Source organism: Crocodylus siamensis, chromosome 12 (assembly GCF_052110815.1).
Source record: "Crocodylus siamensis isolate JL-2025a chromosome 12, ASM5211081v1, whole genome shotgun sequence".
NCBI lineage: Eukaryota > Metazoa > Chordata > Crocodylia > Crocodylidae > Crocodylus > Crocodylus siamensis.
The window spans coordinates 21,697,063-21,710,158 of record NC_143406.1 but is presented as its reverse complement, the minus strand read 5'-3'; the positions used below and the strand labels follow the sequence as shown (position 1 = coordinate 21,710,158).

Genomic DNA, 13,096 nt, shown 5'->3' with positions numbered 1-13,096 from the left:
TTCAAAAGAAATCCAAGTTTTAATTAAAAAATAAATAAAATTAAGAACCTATCTTTGAGCACAAGTTTGAGAAACAAGATGCAGGGAACTGAAAAATCAAAATTACAAAAACAGATAGCATCCCCAAACACAGAGAGCTATCACTACCTCCACTTTTACTTTTATGTAACCTCTTAAAATATGCTGTAATGAACATCAATATTTTTTTCATACTCCATTGTGCATAGTAGTTTTTTAGTTTCAGGACTAAAATAATTACACAAACAGGATCTTTTAACCTACTTGGAGCTTCCACAGATGAAGATTCTTTTCTTACTAGGAAAAAATAGATAAACATCAGGCTTTATCTTGAATCTGAGTGTATTTTAAGTGCCAAACCACAGCCCCCATGTTTGTCCTGTGCTTCAAGTGGGCACAACTACCAATAGATGGTTATGCATATCATGCTTTTCTCTGATCAGTAGCATAGCATCTGAAACTTACTACAAAGACAGCTCCCTTCTTAAAGCCAAAGGGAGTTAGAGAACTGCACTCATTTCATTTTGCTAGAAGGCACCACAACTCTTGATGGGATATATTTTGTATTCTATTGCAGCAATCAGACAATACTGTTTATGAAAACCACTTGAGCAGCTGCAAATAGTTTAGCTGTAGCAGATTTACTATACAGTGTGCATTTGCTTCATTTTAGCCAGTCAGCATTAGTTAAACTCTACCAGATCTGATCTCTACATTTCACAAGCATATAGATTTGAATTTGCGAAACAGGACATTTTAGAGACCCTAGAACAAGAGACTGTGGCAAAGGGCATACATTCCCTTTCTTATAAAGGCCTAATGAGCTGGATTTTGTAAACATTTAAGAGAAAGTGGGAAGCAAAGGTTCATTTTACAATTTTCTCTTTAATGTTTCCCTGTGACAGGAAGCGCAAATTTTTTTTCTATCTTGTGCTTCTGAAGCAGACAGCTGTAATTTCAAAAATATACAGTGTACACACCCCTCTGTAGGTATAGATACAAACATTTACAAAGATAAATAGCATATGAATTATTTTCTTTTTGGCCCTCTCAAAAAGAAACAAGAGGTGCTGGTCTCACCAGTCAGACGTGTGTGCTACTCAAGTACCAGACTAAGGAATACAGTGGTATTGTTCATTAAAAAGGAAGTTAAATCAGCATTTAAAAATCCCATATATTCTAGGGGACTCATTTTTTTTCTTTCCTTCAACTAACATGGGTTAATAAAGAAACTGCCTTTGTTTAAGATAAGTGCTGCCTACCACTCTGCCTTGCTTTTATTCCTGTAGAAAAACATCTTCTAGATAATCAAACTGCACTAAATTAAAAAAGAAGAAAAATATAGTTCCTAAAACATTTGGCTTCCTCTGTAAGGCTTCCCCAGTCAAGGAAAAATGGGTCCATGTTATAGTTTAAGTGAGATTCTTTAGCGAATGGGCCTGTATGGAAATGTCATTCCAGGTATGAACGTCTGTACAGGATGGGCAGGAAGCGCTGGGTGTGCTGGATGTGCAGGCAATGCAGGGTGTGCTGCATGAGCAGGATAGCCCAATGGAGGAGTGTGGATGTGAGGATAAAATCCTGGTGGCAGAGCCCCATGAGTTGGCTGTTGTACTGGACCCGAGATTACCAGCTGGAGCAGGCTGCAAAAAGAAGATTCAGAGAGATGCAGCTATTACTTCAACCTTGAATTAGCCAAAACAGAAATAGTCTGTCAAGTGATCCCATACAAGACAAGGAGAGCCACTGCAAAGCCTTGTTAGCACACAGCAACATTTAAAGGAGAGAGGGCAGCAACTATGTTATTAGAGCTTCAGGCAGATTGATATCTTTGGAGCCGAGTAAAGACAGTGCTATTTTTCAGATAAGCACTGTTCACAATAACTAATAGTTAAGTACTTTCAAAATGTTGTTCCATAGCTAGATCATCAAGAGGGAAAGAGCGCCAGTCACCACCTCTTTAAAGCACAGGTGCTCCATGAAGCTCTACAGGACTTCTTGCTGACTTCCAAATCCCTATATTAAAATAAAGGCTTTTCCCCTCCCAATTAACAGAGAGCATCCTGGTTCTAATTAGAACTGATACTTGGAAAACTTGTCTACAGGTATTTATGCATCTAGCTCCCAATTCATTATACTGATTTTTCACAAGAAGTTGAGACTAATAGACTACAGATGGGAGATGGGTGAGCTACATGTCAGGTTGTATATTTGTGCAAACATATGTATGCTTGTCTAAAACTAGATTGTATATTTGAAGGCATACAGTCATGTAAAACCTGCACAAAAACAATATTTATTTATTACCATTTATCACTTGTACATAAACTCCAGCAATTTAGATTAACAAATGTTGTAGGATGCATGTGTAGAGTTTTTTTTCCATATTTATACAGGTTTTTTTTTTTGGTTTTTTTTTTTTTTTACATCTTGGAGCCTAGAAAGTGAGAGTGATGGATTTCAGCTTCAGGACTTTCCTGCACCAAGATGATGATACAGATTTTTCAGGGAGCAGGAATGTGCTGGGCGTTGTTTCTGGTTTTTCTTAAACTGAAAAAAACAGGTCACAGAAACACTTTTATTGGCTTCTCCAATTTATGGCTACAATGTGGCCTGCATCTCACATCTATAAGTAAATTGTGTGTCCTTGAGCATTGCAGATCATTTTAATTCCCAGGCAACAACACTACTTTAAAACCTGGAAACTTAATTCAAGTGCAAATACTCATGACGAGGCATCAGCATCACAGGGGTCAAATACTGCACATCTTACAGGTTTTTGCAGAGGCATTTTTATCTGAACATTTTTCTAATTTTCACCTTTAAAATTTCTTTCCACCCTTTATTTCCCCAACTGTTGCAACATCATCCTAATCAAGCAACCTGGCAATCATACTGATCTTCAGATAAAGTTACAAAATTTCTCAAGAACATGGGCTTGTGCCACTCCTTCCCTTCTTCCCAGCCAACAAAGCAGGCTGAGAGTGCACAGTTCCCAAGGATATTCTTACAACAGTGATTTCACCCTAGTACAGACATACCTGACCTAGCTTCAACCTAGGTAACCTATGTACTAGCAGCAGGCTAGCTGTCAGCAGCCTAAACCTTCATGCAGGCTTCAAAAACTATCCGGCAAACAGGATAGATTCACCTATACTGAATTCCTGGACTACTACTGGTAGCCATTTAGCTAGTCTTAGACTAGCAACTTATGTTTGCACTACAGCTCTGTAGGTGTGGCAGGGAGGGGCAGTGCTCTGGGGAGGTTCAGTCCTACTGAGAGGGGAAACAGCTTTCACTCCAGCAGAAAACAGCTTCTTCATCTTAATGATATCTGATTTTATCCAATTTAAGTTTAGTCCTCATTTCCACTGACTACAGCAGGGAGGTGGGGGGAGGAAGAGGGGAGAGGAGAGGACAGATAAAGGGGGTGAGGATTTTCCCCCTGCTAGCATAAGAGGCTGCCAAGGTTTTATTTATGTTTATGAAAATAAAACAGGATTAAAATAAGAAAAAGAGTCAGCCAGGGCTCATTTTTAAATACAAACAAATATTTAGGTGAACATTTTCACACCCAGATGCCCAAAAAGTTATCTTAGATACCTGAATAGACCTGGCTAAATTTTCAGCTATGAAAGTCTACTTACAGACACTCAGGTTTGAACTTTCTGACTATTATCAGGGACCCCCTACACCTCCCAGAAATTACATGGGGATTACCATGAGAATGAACAGTACCATTACGTTTTTGGTTAGGGCACAATACATGGGAATCAGTGATGGGGCAGAATTTTTTGGATGCTTTCATATCTGTCCCCCCCCAAATCTCATTTATCTAACTGTTGTAAAGCAGGCTATGATCCTCCAAGCTTACCTCTGCAGGTGGAGCCCTACTGACTCAGGATATATTTGTGGGGGGGGTTAGAAGGAAGGGAAGGAGAGGAGGGGTAAGGATCTGTGCATGCTAATCAGCCTGTGTAAATGGGGATTTTCTGAGTCCAAGGTCAAAAGAAGCCTTAGGATCATCTAATTTGAACTCCTTTAGAGAATGTGCCTTTACTTTTTACTAAGCTACTCGGTTAGTAGCCCAATACCTTGTTTGCCCAATAACTTGTTTTCTGGAAGACATACTTTAGTCAAGCACACGCATACTGTAAACTTTTCATGACAAATGTCCTGATGTATATCTTGACACACACCTAGAGATGCTTTAACATTTATATTAGACTAAACAGAGCTTTAGGAAAAGGGCCTTACTTGTTGTGTGGTAGCCTGGAGCACACAGTTCTCAAATCATCTGAAACAGAAGAGAAGACAAACAGAATAGATTTGAAATAAATTGTTATTTGTAGCCCAATTCTCCCTTCCAGAGGCAAGGAACTTTTGTGATATCTTTTAATGAACCACATGTATAGTTAGGATAGCTGTGGACACTCAGGTCACCTGGTGCCCCAAAGCTTGTCCAACAGCTTTTCAAACTATTCAACTGGTACAGGAAATGACATCACAAAATATCCTTACCTCTCGTATACTTCCTGGAGTATCACAACTACAACACTCCAACCCTACCATCTCCTTTCTAGGAAGGTCTCATAAAATACTAAATCAAAAGATGTAAATGAAAAAACTTATTAGGAACATTTCATCATACCACTTTACACATCGTTCTTGCACAGCTGATGAATACCACAGGTCCCAGCATGCAAGACTCCATCTTGAGCAAAACAATTCTCAAAATACAAAAAAAACTCTGCATCTACTCCAGATCAGAAGAAAACAGCATATTTTAGGGAATGGATTGGGCAATCTACAACACCAAAGTCTAGAAATTGCACTATAAAAAAAGAAAAAGGAAATTGACAAAAAACTATGCAACCTACCTCTAGTGCACAGCAAAGCCCCTGATGCCATGGCCACCTGCAGAGCCTGAGCCAACCTGTCCAGAGCCAGTTCAATCTCTTTGGAGGCATTGAGTGGATTGAGTTCATCAGACAGTCTGTTTATTTCCTCCACAAGTGGAACCACATGGTCAAAGGGCACTAGCCCCAGGCGGCCATAAAGGTTTTTCTCTGTTAAGTGCACCTGAAGCATCATGAGAACTTGTAAGACACTTAGATGCAGTTTGGAATACAGCTGGTGACAGTCTCTATCATCTCCTGTGGCTAACTCCTTGGCAGATTTACTGGCGAGGTGACCATTTGAGACAGAAGCCTTCTTTTTCCTCTTGTAAGCTAAGGGGGCCTTCACACACCAGCGGATCAATCCAGTGAGTGGGGTGAGCTCTAAAAATCCTATTGGTAAGTTGGCTGCAATAGGAGTGTTTAAGAAGGTGATGAGTATCAAGCGGGGGTCCTCAAAGATCCAGGAGACTATCATCTCAAGCAGTTCTGAAGGGGGGATGAGGTCATCTGAAAAAACAAACCAAAAAACCCCAACTGCTCAACAAATTGAGGGGGGGCAGCCTGGAGAAAGCAAGTTTAGTCCCTTCCTACATCAGCCTGGGCTCAGCCTCTGCAGAAATCCTTATGCAGCTGCCTTTTTGAGCAAGTGAGTGAGAGCACAGGCGCAAACGCAAGAATTGCAATTATTGGACCAACTATGTGGTTAAGCTCATCTAACTTTATCTTTCAAATGCAAGATATTGAGACCTGAGGAAGAATGTCTTGCATTTGAAAACTTGTCTAACTTTATCCCAAGTACACAGTTAGTCCAATAAAAAGATATCACTGTAAGAAATCCTTGTTTCTTGCATAATTTCTAAATCACCAGAGCTACAACATCGCTCTTACAGTACCTTTTTTGATACCGTCTTCTAAAATCCCTTTCACATTGCTTCAAATCAGACACTCCTTCACCTTTAGGAAGTCAAGGCCAAAAGGCTAATCATGCTATCCTCCTTCACTGACTCTATAACCAGCACTGAATCTAATGCAAGATACTGCCTAAACTGAATCTCTCTCTCAAACATGCTGCTCTCTTATTACCCAAATTTCTCCAACCTCACCTGTCCACTTATATTACAGTCTTGGTAACCACTGTGTCTTGCCACAGGAGTTCAGGAGGAGCAAAAAAAGAGTGAAGATCTCCCCTTTCACCTGCACTATTTTGAAACACTTCCCCTGCTCCTTTTCACTCTGCTAATCACTTTCTGGCTTGAGAGGCAGATTGCCAGGACAGCTTAATATTATGATAACCACTTTACCTCTCAAATATTTCCAAAATATGCATATGGTTATGATTTCAGAGACACATCAACAGCAGTAAATTGCTGTGATATACATGCTGGCAGCTAGCACTACACCAACAGGAGTGAAGAATGCATCAAGATATGGATCAGTGGTTTCTTAAAGCACGTCCCGTTTGTTGCTATTGTCCCACTCCAGCCTGCAGGTCACAGACACTTAAAAAAATAAATAAATAAAGGGTTTTATTCCACTGAAAGTACTAGACTGAGAGTCCTTTAGCTACTGGGCAACTGAAGCATAGGTAACAGCAGCTTAGGTCTGCCCATTCTGGAAGCTGGCAGCTCTAATAGAAATACTGCACTTGATTTCAGGCTCCTTCAGTCCTTGTCCTTTGTTGAGGTCACTTACCACTGGCAGAGCTACATCCCACTTTCTACCTTTACTCCTTCAGAGTGCAGGCACTGCATCCAGTATATTAAAATCAAGGTGCATCTACCAGTAATTCTACAGTGATGAGTGCCAGAATGCCAACAGATAGCTAAGCAAGTGAATGTGGCAGCATCAGTAGTGTGCACTACATTACAGCCTACATGCAGCTTACCTGAAGAAAGGTCATAGAGGGCTGTGACTGATGTTATAAACTGGCAGCAGAAGCGAGGACTGACATTGAATATTTGTTTCAGCGTTTGAATGGAACCTGGCACCAAATTACAGTAGTCATCAACTAAGGCCCGGGCTAGCCTCACACAGTATACTGCAGGTGTCCGCTGTAAGAGAGTTGCAACAGCAGGGGGTGAAAAGTCCATAAAACCAATGCACAAGAAATTTTAGTGAAATGCCAAGTATTTCGCTAAGGCTCAATTATAGGAACATACTTATTGGCCAATACATTTTTTTGTTCGTTTTGTGGGGCTCTGTGTGGCCCGCCATCCAGGGGGGTGGCTTGGAGCTAGATGGAGAGCCACAAGAAGCCTGACATGCCAGCATTGGGCCCCACTGGGCTCTGGCACTGCTCCCGCCCACCAAGATTTGGCCTGATGGGTCCAGAACTACTACATCAGGATTGGGCCTTGGGGCCTAGCATTGCCCCCTCTTGGCCCTGTGCACTGGGATCAGGTACCTGATCTCAGTATATATACAGGCCCTGGGGCTCCCCATGGATCTAGAAATTTGGCAGCAGGAGAGCAGATGACATGGCACTGTGGGCCAGATCTGGCCTGCAGGCCAGGGGTTGAGCACCCCAATCTAGTATATTAAGGTAATTCAATGCAACATTTAAAAAGAGCCTTCAACTCATAATCTACTCTCTTGCCAGAGACGAGTTAAAAACAGCATTCAAAGGTTCTCACTGCCCACATTCCCCTGCAAATTTGCAATTTTGGCATTTATACCTTCCTGGTTTTTTTAATAATTCTTTCTTTCCCTCTTAAAGTACAAGAGAGGTAATTAGCTGTGTTAATCTGAAGACAGGCAGGAGGCATGGTAGATTTCCACTTTATAGACTAACTAAATTAGAGATAATTATAGCAAAAACTTTCACGAGCCCAAATTCACTTCATCAGATGCTGTGAAAGCATATACACAGAGCAGCGCAGAAAATGGGAAGAGCAGTTTGAATATAAAAGACAGGCAAGAAGGAAGAAGAGGGGGGCAGTGTTGGGAGAGGCAAACAGAACAACAGTTCCATTCAAACAGGGATAAAATGAATATTCCCAGACCCTGCCCAAAATGTGTTTAAAATTTGAGAATACAAGTGAATAAGGAAAATCATCCTTCCAACACCTTTGTACCTGGCAAAAGTGGCATGCATCTGATACAAAGTGTGATGTTCACCACCTCTGCTCTGTCTTTTTGCTCCCTGCATGTAAGTTATCTAATATTATTATCCGGGCACAGCAATGTTCTCAACCTGCTGGTGTCCAAGTCTTTCCAGCTGCAGTCCCCATCCACATTCCGTCTTAAGGGGCACTGATGTTGCAGATCACACAAGTCCAATAAGAAAGCCAGAGCCCCCATGGATTTCTCAAGGTAACAAGACCAGGGTAATGAGACCTCTGGAGGTTCTCAGGAGAGAGAGCAAGTAGGGAGCATAAAAGACTTATGGATGGAAGGAAGAAGGAAGATTACCAGGACAAAGTCCCCACCACATCCTTTTAGCATCACAGTTTCAATGAGTAAAAGTCTCCTGCAAACAACATATCATTCCTTCCTGTTCCTATAGGTCTCATGGAACCTGTATGGAAAAGCAGCATCCCTGGGACCTCAATAGAAGAGGGAAGTGTCTCTATTCTGCACTTCTCCCAAAGCCCAGTCTCACACCTCTTCCCAGATGTGGAGGAAAGCCCAATCTGTACACCTGGATTGGGCAGGAATAAAGACATGGCCCACATTCTACAGGCGTAAGTCAGAGCAGGGCTCCCCCACACAGATGTTAAGAGATTCACAGGAGTTGGAGGGGCAGGGGAGAGGGCACCTGGATGCTGAGGAAGCAAGACTGTTTCCCACACAAACCCTCAAGGAGGCAAAGCGGTGGAGAATGTCTCTTACTATACTGCCTTGCTGTCTCTCCTAAACTCCATAGGTGTTATCAAGAGAAGGTTCTGTAGGTATTTGAAGAGCAGGTCCCAGTTCTGTGAGTCAAGTCCTAGAGTCCCACTTAGTTTCAACCCACTGTTCACATTAGCTACTTGGCAGCACTTCACCAGCAAGCACGTATTGTTTTGCTTACTAACCCTGGAGACTACTCTATTAATTAAGAAGCTTTACCTGAAGCCAGGATGCAGCACATTCCAGAACAGGAATTCTACACACCGCCACTGCCATGGAAACCAGTTTTCCTAATAAGGTCATCCTGTTGTCATCCGCTTTGTTTCCTTGAGGGCTGAAGAGAGATGAGAAAATGATCTGCCGAACAGAATCCTTTGTCTGCTCTTGGAAATAATTGCACATGATTTCAAGGAGCTGAAGCTCTTGAAGTGAATTCAGCCTCTGGAAACAAGGAAGCCACAAAGTACATTAGGATTTACTCTATTAACATGTCTAGAAACAGAAAGCACTGCTTTCCCTTTCACAGTTCAGTCTCCTACTCATGGCTAAATCCAACCATACACCTGAAGCAGTTTCATGGAGAACAGGGTATAGCAACATGTGGACTAGCTCTAGAATAAATCTTAGTTTTTTGCTGAAAGAACTGGACACAAGCAGTGGAGTTTTCAAGCAGTAGCAGACATTGCACCTTCCCAGACTTTACCACCCAATATTAGGGACCTCTGGAATTCATATTGGAAGTGTGGGGCACGGCAGCTTCTTTAAATTTTGCAGTTTCCCCTGCATGCCCCATCCACTGCTGACTGGTGGAAGGGCCCCATCACTTGCTGCTCATGATCTGTGCCTGATGGTGTGGAGGGGAAAACTGCAGCTGCGGTTTCAGGTGTGAGAAACAGCCCGCCCCCCCAATCAAGTTCGAGGGGACGTGGTGGGGAACCCCAAAATTAAAGCCGCCACCGCACTGTGCCCTCCCAGCATGAATTCCGGAGCGCCCTACTTATGGGTAGCCTGGACCTTCCCACTTCTGGTATTTTTTTTTTTTTAGTACAATGTGCAAATGCCTGGCTCCTAAGCAAAAGTTGTATTTACTTGCCAATTCAAAATGGTTATTGATTATATTTTATAGGAAACGTCAAACAGGTACTGTTATCAAGGCAAAGGATAAAGTCTGCAAGAAGATCAGAGCAAAAAATACAAAAGAGAAACAAAACCAGAAATACAAAACAAAAGACACCCTACCATAGTTCCTTTCACTCATGTTCCCTGTGCACTTTTTCTAATTCCACAACTAAACCACCATAGGCAGGTCCTTGCACCCCCATGGGGCCCCCAAAACTCTGGGGCTCTTGATAGATATGAGTTTCCAGCTATGCTGGTCAGATTGCAGAGTCAGGATGCCAAATTTTAAAGTGCTCTGAAGCAGGAAGAGGCTTGACATTTGTGCCTAGCACAGAACCACGCACACTGTTGGTACTGAATAATAATGGACAAAACTGCTATGGAGAAGTGCTTAAAGAAAACTGGCTTAACAGCAACTGCTGTGGGTAAGCCTCCTTGACTGACACTACCTGTGAAGGGGAGCAGGAATCCAACTACAGGCAGCTAGAGATGCTGAGGGGATTCCTTGTACTTTCCTGTGCAAACCCCTCTACTGAAACCCCTTAAAAGGTTCTCAGCTAACCAAAGCAAGCAGCTCTTGGGGTGCAGGTACAGAGCAGCCTCAGGGATCTGTCTGCCCAAAGTGCATTTCCCAGTCCCTGCAGCCCTGCCACTTACCTTAGGCTGGGAATTGCGTTCCTTTGGGACCTGAAATATAAACTCTTCCAGCAACTCGATGGGACCTTTGTCTACGATGGGAAGCGGGGCACTCTGCAGCTGGCTGCTGAAGTAGATGTCCAGGTGATACAGCACTTCTTTGGCGGCGCTGAGGGCGTCCCTGCGGAGCAGGGAGTGGCGGATGTCGCTCATCGTGCAACTGCAGCAGACGGGAGGGGGTGTTAGCGCTGGGGGAACCCCCCGCCCGCTCCGCGCGTCCCTGGCCTAGCCCGGCCCCTGGGGCCGCAGCCCTAGGGGCGAGGGGCCGGCAGGAGCGGCCCGCAGCAGCCCGAGGATGCGGCGGGCCGGGCACAGCTCCCAGAAGCGTCGCCCGCCCCCAGGACCCCGCGCGGCTCAGCGCAGACCCGGCCGGGGAGCGCTTTGCCCCGGGGCAGCAGAAGCGCGGCCAGGCCCAACTCCCCCGGCCGAGGTTGGCTCGGCTCGGCCCACCGCGCCCCGGATCCGGCTGCCCCGGCCCCACCTGCCGCGGAGCCGCTCAGGCGGGCATGGCCAGCAGCGGCGCAGCCTCCGGGCCCAGGGCGGTGCCAGACGAGCAGGCGACACGGCGGCCCGCAGCGGCCAAAAAGCGCCCGCGCGCGGCTCTCCGGCGGCAGCGCCACCTGCAGGCCGAGGGGCGGGAGCGGGCGGAGGCCGCTGCGTGGCCGGAGTTGTGGGCCAAGCCTTCAGTATAAATCCGAGCGGAGCTGCTGTTGTGAAGCTGCTCACTGCGGCCACGTGCGGCGGTGCGGGACGCAACTCGCCTTCCCCTGGCCTGGACATGCTCATTCCCACTTCCGACCTGTGCCCGCGCTGGTTAGACTTCCCTGGGGAATTCCCGGGACGGGACTGCAGCCTTCAACATCTGCCTGGCAGTAGTGCAGAAAAGGGGCCAGGATATAGTCCACCAGTACGGTTCTTGGGTCTGTCTGGTTTTCTTCAGGTATCTCTGCCTCCTACAGGAATGATCTTTGTGTGGCTATTGAAACGTGACCTGGGTAGCTGGTAAGGTGCTAGAGTGGCAAGCTGGCAACTCTGTCTGTTTGGGGTCCAACATCCTTTCTTGCAATGACTCTTGTCGTGATATTTACTCTGCTCCCATTTCCTGACACTCAGCTCTTCTGTTGCCTCAGGAAGACGTTAAGATGTTAGCATTTCTTGGAGTGAGGATGCAACTGCTGCCAGAGTGACCCTGCCTAGAACTGAAGTCAGACTATCTCCTTTTAAAATTGGCGCAATGTTAGCATGCTTCCAGTTTTACAGAAAATGCATGCCAGCAGGTTGGAGAGATCTTTTGTTAGTTCTTTTAGGGCTCAAGACCTGCTTATTTAAAATGTCTATTCCTTGTTTGACATCCCTTACCATATGAGGATGAAGAAGTAAATAAAGGATATTTGCTAAGAGACTGTAAGGTACCCCTTCATGTAATACAAGTACATCAGTGGTGCTCAAATTTTTGGCCTCACAGCCAGATGAGTGGTACAGGGCTGGTGTGCAGGCTGGATTGCACCCAACATACCAGGATCAGTCCCACATGCCTGGATTGGGCCCTGCACTGCTTCCAACTGCTTCCGTGTGCTGGGATAGGACCCTGGGATAGGACCTTTGCCTAATCTTGTGTGCTGGAAATGGGGCCCAGAGCCCCATACTACCTCTGTCTGGCCCCACAGGTCATGATCATGCCCCACACCACCCTGCTTGCCTGATCCAGTGCATAGGGCCGGACTTCAGGGCTCCCTATGTATCCATGAGCAGCACTGTGGGCTGGATGACAATGCAGGAGTTGCATGTGGCCTGGGGGTTGAGCAGCCGGGGAAAGTGGGAGAGTACTGCAGGGAGCAGGAAAACACAGGAGAGGGTGGAAAGGGATGATTGATATGCAGCCTCTAGTACTGCAAGAAATAACATGACACCTTAGTTGAGATTCATTGGCCTACACTAGGGTGCACAACTATTTGGGCCTGTGGGCTACATAGGGAGTTTTGGCGAGTTGTCACAGGGTGAGCCAGCACACCTCTTCTCCCACACAGCTCACCAAAACTCTAAATGGCCCCCACACACAGCCAGGCAGTAGGGATGGGGCTGTGGACAGGTGAGGAGCAGCATCTGGGAGTGGGACGGGCAAGTAGGGCTGGGGCTGGAATCAGGATTGCAGGGAGGTGACAGCATGGGGCCAGAGCAGAGCTGCAAATCACTGCCCATATGTCCCTGTGATGAGCATCAGTTCTAAGTGCAGGGGGTGGATTGTGGCTTTGCTCTGGGCTCTGGCCCCATGCTATCACTGCCCTGTGATCCCGAGGTCTCCATGGAGACTGGCTGGGACTCATGTGGGCAGAGCACACAGCCAGGTGGACAGGATGGGGCACAGGTGGGCAGGGAGCTGTGTCTAGGGCCGGGTCAGGATTTTGGGGCAGTGCATGCCTCTGCCTGTAGAACTGGTGCCCATCAGAGGGGTGTGCAGGCAGTGGATAACAGCTCTGCCCTGGCCCCATACTTTCACTGCCCCGTGATCCTGATCTCTGGCCCTGGCCCTG

The 13,096-nt window shown here is 45.6% G+C and overlaps 1 protein-coding gene across 1 annotated transcript; it reads right to left on the bottom strand.

Annotated features, from left to right (window-relative positions):
• INTS15 (integrator complex subunit 15) lies at positions 1 to 11,487 on the bottom strand. Its single transcript, XM_090024432.1, has 7 exons — positions 11,047 to 11,487; positions 10,527 to 10,725; positions 8,970 to 9,191; positions 6,805 to 6,970; positions 4,899 to 5,426; positions 4,276 to 4,315; positions 1 to 1,661 (listed from the first exon to the last, which is right to left on the bottom strand). Exons 1-7 carry the CDS (start codon positions 11,349 to 11,351, stop codon positions 1,445 to 1,447), a joined length of 1,677 nt encoding a protein of 558 aa, XP_089880558.1. The 5' UTR covers positions 11,352 to 11,487; the 3' UTR covers positions 1 to 1,444.
• Positions 11,488 to 13,096: the final 1,609 nt, after the last annotated feature.